This window comes from Antrostomus carolinensis, unplaced genomic scaffold (assembly GCF_000700745.2).
Source record: "Antrostomus carolinensis isolate BGI_N321 unplaced genomic scaffold, ASM70074v2 scaffold1830, whole genome shotgun sequence".
Lineage (NCBI taxonomy): Eukaryota > Metazoa > Chordata > Aves > Caprimulgiformes > Caprimulgidae > Antrostomus > Antrostomus carolinensis.
Window position 1 is genome coordinate 4,133 of NW_010288874.1, and position 6,897 is coordinate 11,029.

General features: G+C 41.4%; 1 protein-coding gene across 1 annotated transcript in view; it reads left to right on the forward strand.

Moving 5' to 3' along the window:
* PWWP3A (PWWP domain containing 3A, DNA repair factor) overlaps nucleotides 1–4,770 on the forward strand; it is a 7,726-nt gene extending 2,956 nt beyond the window's left edge. The window contains exons 5-13 of the mRNA XM_010167841.1: nucleotides 149–268; nucleotides 661–731; nucleotides 1,221–1,297; nucleotides 1,803–1,863; nucleotides 2,385–2,460; nucleotides 2,592–2,642; nucleotides 3,077–3,510; nucleotides 4,370–4,458; nucleotides 4,692–4,770. Of these exons, the coding sequence (XP_010166143.1) occupies nucleotides 149–268; nucleotides 661–731; nucleotides 1,221–1,297; nucleotides 1,803–1,863; nucleotides 2,385–2,460; nucleotides 2,592–2,642; nucleotides 3,077–3,510; nucleotides 4,370–4,458; nucleotides 4,692–4,770 (1,058 nt within the window). The remainder of the gene's footprint in view (nucleotides 1–148; nucleotides 269–660; nucleotides 732–1,220; nucleotides 1,298–1,802; nucleotides 1,864–2,384; nucleotides 2,461–2,591; nucleotides 2,643–3,076; nucleotides 3,511–4,369; nucleotides 4,459–4,691) is intronic.
* The last annotated feature ends 2,127 nt before the right edge of the window (nucleotides 4,771–6,897 follow it).

Consider the following 6,897-nt stretch of genomic DNA (forward strand, 5'->3'; position numbering starts at 1 on the left):
GCCCGTGGTGTGACAGACCCTTGTGTCGCGGTGACTCGCGCTGCTGCAGGGTCACTCGCACAGTTGTGTGTCTCACCTGGTCTGAAGCTGGTGCTTTTTTAGTCCCTCTTCCACACTTGTGAACGCTGGTGTTTGTTGCTCTCAGCAGGACTGGAATCGCCTGACCTGTCTTCAAAGATAGCTTCCTTGGAGAGTCTCTCTCGTCTCTCAGCTCTGTTAGATCAAGAGGAGGAGGATGAAGAACTTCCCAGTATTTTATCACATCAAGGTGAGGGATCAGTGTACCTAGATGAGACTTCTTCACTTGAGATTGGCCTGCTCTGTTAGGGTATGTGTGCTGACAAGCAATGGCAATGAAACCTAACCTGTCTACAAAGTGAGTCCAGCTTTGTTCAAGCTTAGACAAAAAAATGCATTTCTTGAATGCCCCAGAAAGGCTTTTTGGAAACAGAATAAATGCAAATCCCTGTGAAACTGGGCAAGGGCCCAGGATTGAAATGCCTGAGTTCCTGGATTCAGAACTACCTGTGCCACATCGTGAGCGGTTGAAACCTGTAAAAGCATTGCAGTGAAACTCCTGAGGGGAGGCTGGTAAAAGAGGGTGAGCTAACTGTCTAGTCCTGGTTTATGTTAAAGAAAATTCACTTTATTTTGTCACAGAACCACAATCAATTGAAGAAGGGATTTTGGTCTGGTGCAAATTGCGAAGGTATCCTTACTGGCCAGCAGTGGTAAGAGCAGCTCGCTGCCTTCTTCCAGTGGTGTTGCAGGGGGTCTGATAAGGAGCAGCTTACCAAGTCCTTAAGTGGCTTTTGCTCTTCCTGACTTGTGTAGAGCTGGATGTGTTTAAGATCTTCCAGTAGAAACATCCCAAAGATAATAGAAGTAAGTTTAAATCTGACAAAAGCAGATTAAAAAAATAAATGTGGTTGATTCCTGTGTGTTTATATCAGAGCAGGGGATTGCTACTGAGCCTTTGTATTGTATATTGTGAATTAGGGTTGTTGTACCCAACTAACAAAAGAGGGGGGGTCTTTGTGTGCTAACAAAAACACTCCTGTGGGGTAACTTGCTATTCTTGTCACTTTAAAGTTAATTTTTCATATTTCTGTAACTTCCTTTAAGTGTGGGGTGTACTGTGTGATGCCAATGGAAAGTGTTCCTGCTTTGTAAGGGTGTTAGGATTTTAGGATGCTAATGAGACTTTATCCTTTCAACAGGTAAAAAGGGTGAAGCGGAAATGCAGGAAGGCCTGTGTGCTGTTCATAGAAGGGAACACAAATGACAAGAAAAAAGGGTAAATGTGGATTCTGATCCTGTTCTGAACTTCCAGTTTCTTTTAGGCAGCGTCCTGTACTCGTTTCCTGATACAGGGCCATTAGTACTGCCAGTTAAAACTAAGGTTGATCTGGGAGGGAGGGACCAAGTGAGGTGAGGCTTTGCAGGTGTGGGCTACGTGCTTTGTCATGCTGCCAGTTGAGACAGGCTGGCGTTCCTGCAAACACCTGATGTGTAGGTGGGGAATGGAAAGGGCTGAGGAGCAGCTGGCGTATGTTCCATGTGGTGACCAAACTTCCTGGAAACACAGGCCTGCCTTTTGTTTTCTTTTAAAACCAGGTACTTCTCATGTGTTAAAAGATTCCATGGTTTTTAGCTTATTATGAAAACCAAAACTAGGAAAACCTGTGTTCCCAAATTCCTTATGAAATCTCATTTTCAGGGAGGTGTAGAATTGCAGTAAATAAATACGAGTGCATGTCAGCTGCCTCTTTTCCCTAACTGTGTTTCTCTGTTTCATCAAGTTTCTCAGTACCTCTTAAGAATCTGAAGCACTTCGATTGTGAGGAAAAGCAGGACCTCATAGTAAGTACTACCAGTAACATACAACTGCGAGTGTTATATATGTGTTGGGGAAGAATCAGTTGTATACACAATGTATAACTGAGCTCACGGGAGGAGTGCAGCGCAGCGCAGCTGGGTTTGTTCGTGTTCTTTTTTCTCTCTCCCTCTGTTCTAAACAAAGTAATTAAACATGCTTTGTGCTCCACAAAATGGAGAATTAGATGGGAATGGGATCCTCCTGATGCCTTTTTCCATCTCAGTGAAACTGCTGCTAAGAGTCCCTGTGTATGTGGAAGGTGGGTGGTTGTTTAGGGCTCTTGACTGTGTTTTCACTTGTGGCTTTTCTACCTACACCAAAGCCGCTCTCGCGCTGCATGGCAAAGCGATGGCAGGAGGTGAATTTCAGGAGAGTGCAGAAAACTGCAAGTAAACTTTGATTCATTATCGTTAGCCGTTTCTGTTACCTGGTTAGTGCCCCAGACCTAAAAGCTTCACTAGGTTCCTCTCTCTTTAGGACTCTGTAAATGGTTCTTGTTTTGTAGGAACGAGCCAAAGAAAATTACCGGCAGGAAATTGAGTGGTGTGTCCGATTGATTTCTGACTATCGGATTAGAGTGGGTAAGCAGATGAGTCAGATGATGTCATCCGTTCTGATATCCAGCAGATAAAAGATGACACCAAAACTGTCAGCTTTGTTTCATAGGCTTCATTGAACTGGTTGATAAGTAACCCTGTTCTGGGCTTTTTAGGTTGCCATTCTTTTACGGGATCCTTCTTGGAATATTTTGCTGCTGATATCAGTAAGTGAATTAATTCTTTCCTGTTTTCTTCACTTAGTGGGTGGGTTTAGCTCTGATGTTCAGCCACGTGTTTGTCAGCAGACCCACTGAGGGGGTACCACTAAAATTACCACACACCATTATTGCACTTTAAGGTTTTTCAGCCCCACAACAAAAGTTAAATAAGTATTGATTGTTAAAGACAATCAGGTAACTGGTTACTTCATGTTGTAGTGAGTTCATTTCAGAGCTTCCATCAGAGTTTCAACTCCCTAATCTTTTTTAAGGCAAAATTAAGATTTTGTTGGTGGTGGGTTTTTTACCCACTGTGGTAGAAGAGGAAGAAAAACCTCTCTTATCAAGAAAGTCCCTTATTTTATATTTGTATATGTAATTAGGTATGTGAGAGCCATTTGTTTTGTGTATTTAAGAATGATTGTGCCTTTTCTTTTCAGGCTACCCGGTTAGAAAGGAAGGTTATCACAGTTTGGTCCAAATGACCTTTCCAAACGCAGCAGAGGAAGATGATGTTGAAGAGTCTCCATCAGAAACTTCACCTCAGAAGCCTGCCAAGAAACTTCTTCCTGATAGAACAAGAGCTGCTAGAGACAAAGCAAATAAAAAGATAGTGGAGTTTATAGTGAAGACTAAGGGGGCTGAAGAGCATCTTTTGTCTATTTTGAAAAGCAGAAAACCATCCCGGTGGCTGAAGGAATTCCTGAATTCAAGTCAGTACATGACCTGCGTTGAAACGTATTTAGAGGATGAAGAACAAATAGACCTGGTAGTGAACTACTTGAAGGAAGTGTATCATGAAATAGACACTGAAAATCTGTATCACGTAGAGAGAGACAGAATAAAATTTATTTCCGATGTCCTTTTGCCTGAAGTAAGTAAACAGTGAGAAAAGTAAATGTTAAAGTAAGTAATCAAATAACACTGGGTTATGTGCTTTGAGTTTACTGACCTGCAGAGTGTTCCCCGGGAGCTGGGTGGTGGTTGACACGGGCAGGTGTATTCATCCTGCCTACCTTCAGCTCAAGGACATGAACCTGCATTTTGTTTCTGTGTATATCTTGGGCAAAGAGTGTTAAAATCAGTGCAGGAGACTCTTTAAGTCATGTTTGTGGTCATCAGAAAACAACAGTTTGTTACATGTTGGAGAAGAATAAAGCCCCAGTATTGCTCGTTAGGTGCTGCAGACAGTGGTGCTGGGAGGCTGGCAGGGTTGTGGGTGGGGTGAGATTCGAAACGCTGGGTTTTGAGCTGTTAGCACAGAATGGAGAAGCTTTAGGTAGTACGATGTTCTTAAAGGCAAGGTGATTGCTTTCTGGTGTATTTTGATTACTTCTGAAAGTCTTCAAAGCTTTGGCAAGTTGTCTCTGGGTTTTCTCGGGCTATTTGTGTGTGTTGGGGGGTGGGCTGGTTGTTTTTACAGTTATACTTTTAGATACTTATTGTTCTTCCCAGGAACTGTCCTGGGAGAACATTGGTAACTTCTGGAGAAACCAAATTACTATGAAGAGTTTCTTAATCTGGTTGTAAAAATATTCAGCTGGGGATATTGGAGGTCAAGTTTGTACTATTTATTTAAGAACTTCAGGTACTCAACAAGCAGTTTCACAAGTTTCCTAAGTGATTGAAGAACTGTATTTTCAAAATGGGCTCATCTGCTGAGACACTTTCAAATCACTCGTTGTCATTTAGTGTTTGTTTCATGAGTATAAATGAACTAAATACTTTTACAGGCCATCATTTATGCGATTTCTGTTGTGGATGACATAGATTACAAGAAGGCAGAAGAGAAATACATCAAAGGACCAGCTGTGAGCAAAAGGTATCTGTTTATTTTTCATATTCTCTGATTTTTTTTTTTTCTTACTGTTTTGCTGTTTATATGGAAAAGTGTTGAGTGTAAGGGCAGGAGAGTTCAGTATCCTCCCCTCTGTGAGGCTGGCTTCCTCATTGTCAAGGTAACAAAATGATTAAATGTGGGAAACATTCTTGCTGGGTTACTGTGACACTGTTGAGATGGTTTTTACTACAGAACTTCTGTGTATTTCTTTTCAGGGAGAGAGAAATGTTTGATGAAGAAATTATAGAAAGAAAAAAGTGGAAGAGCAAACAAGCATCTGCAGGCAGCGTCTGAATGGTGGTACAGACCTTCCCAAGTTCTCCTGGCACTGCATGTATATAATGGGGTGGTTATTTGTACAAAATCTGTAATTCTTACTTTCTGAAGTCTGTGTGGATATCTTCAAAAGGTGTAGTCGCTATAATGCCATAGTGCTGTCGGATACAGTTGTGTTTTCAGTCCTCACTCTCGACCCCACGTCCTGGAGCTGCTTCCCCTTATCTTGCTGATGCTGAGCTGCCTGTAAAAGATGATGCAAACAGTGTGGGAACCCTGTGGGGCTCGGTCCTCACCCACTCACTGCACTTCACCTGGAACTTGCAAAGATTGCAAGTGTTTTGCAGAGCTCCTTGATGTAACACTAAGTTTTGTGTTAATTATTTTGGCCAAATACCTGACAAGGGAAGGGCTGATGTCCCCAGAAGAACCTTTGCTGGTGAATTATGTAGCAGTGTGCCGGCTGCTGACGTTACTGCTGCTGAGTGTGTGCAGGTTTCCCATCTAAAATCGTTTCCAGTGGGCTGACTATTCTTGCTTTACGTGTCTCTCAAAGTGTGGGAAATAAAATTCGTACCTAGTGATGCAATCTGAATAACAAAGGCTTTGTTTTTGTTGTTAGGGGGACTGTAAAATTCCATGGAAAAGGAATCCAATGTTTAGGGGTTTTTTTTAAGCAAACACATTCACTTTTCCATTTAAAAGTTAAATTGTTTTGAATGCTGTTTTAATTTATTTTTTGAGGCTGAGATTTTGGGAACACTTTTAATTGGTTTTTCCTATCTAATTTAAATTTCTAATTTAATCATGTGTAGTTCTCTCACCCAGCTTTTGCTCAAGGTGTAGCATGTTGCAAACTGCCTTTGACAGACTTGCAGTGTTATTGGTAACTAATTAATGATAAGAGCCCAATCATGAGTATTTTTCTATATATCATAATGAAAATGTGATCTTCTTGCTTGTCCAGCAGAAACCAAGATGATTTGGAATTAAGGGAGAAGTTTAAATGTAAATTTGGATTCAGATGTGTATTCTGGCTACAGTAATTGTCTGAATATATTTTAATTACACTTCTAATTACTGTCTTCTGTCATGAAAGTCAGTATGCATTTGGACTCCTTATTTGTTATTGGAGGGACATTCACAAGTACCAAAATCCTGGGCATATAATAGGTATTTAATTGGTCTGTTCTTCGTTTGTCATTAAAACTTGTGAGAAGGGCTAATGCATTTTCTGTGACAGCATAAAAATGTAATGAGCAGGTGACAGCGTTTCCTCTGGAGATGAGTGGCACTGACAAGGGGACTTGTTTCAGAATGGAGAAGCTTCCAGAACCTGGCTCCTGTTTGGGGGGTGCAGAGATCAGCGTGTCCTCAGGTTCCCTCTTCTTTAAAACATAATCACTTGTACACTTTTTAATTAAAATTCCTAAAGTAGTGTTGAGATCATTGCCCAGAATCACCTCGCCTGTAGCTCAGTCTTTCCTCTTCATACCTTTCAGCTAATTCTCCTGCCTAGGGATGACGAAGAGTGTACAAAGCACTCTTAAAATGTTTACATCTTCAAAACCAGCTTCCAACTTCTGAGCAAGGGGTTAAAGGTTCCTTACACTACTATTCATACCTTGAGAGACCAGCTTCAGGCTTGTGCTGTACAGAATTATGTGGTTATAAATCAATTAAAGCTGGATAAATGGAATCATCAAAGGCTTGTCATTTACTTTTGTTTGAATATGCTCATTTCTTTCAAACACTGATTTTAAGCTGTGGACTTTGGTGCAGGCAGATGTTCTTCCACCTGAATTTGACATTAAGTGAAGATTATTTTTGTGTATCAGATAAAGCTGTAGCATCACAGTTGTGTTGCACAGTTTCATGGTACTAATCAGACAAGGAAGCAAACTCACTTTTTTCTGTTCTTGCACTTTATTTAAAACAGGTACATGCACACATCACCCCTGCCACGAGAGAGCTGCTCATTAGTGTTGTCCAGTTTTAATTAACGCACCTTCCTCCCCTTGCGCTGCACGCAGCGTTAGCTCAGTACCTGCCTGTGCTGCTGCTTGGCTTCGTTTCTAGGATATTAAAACAGTTTGGAGGATGATTTGGGGAGGGTCTGAGGCCTGAAAGCCCCGGGGTGGTGAT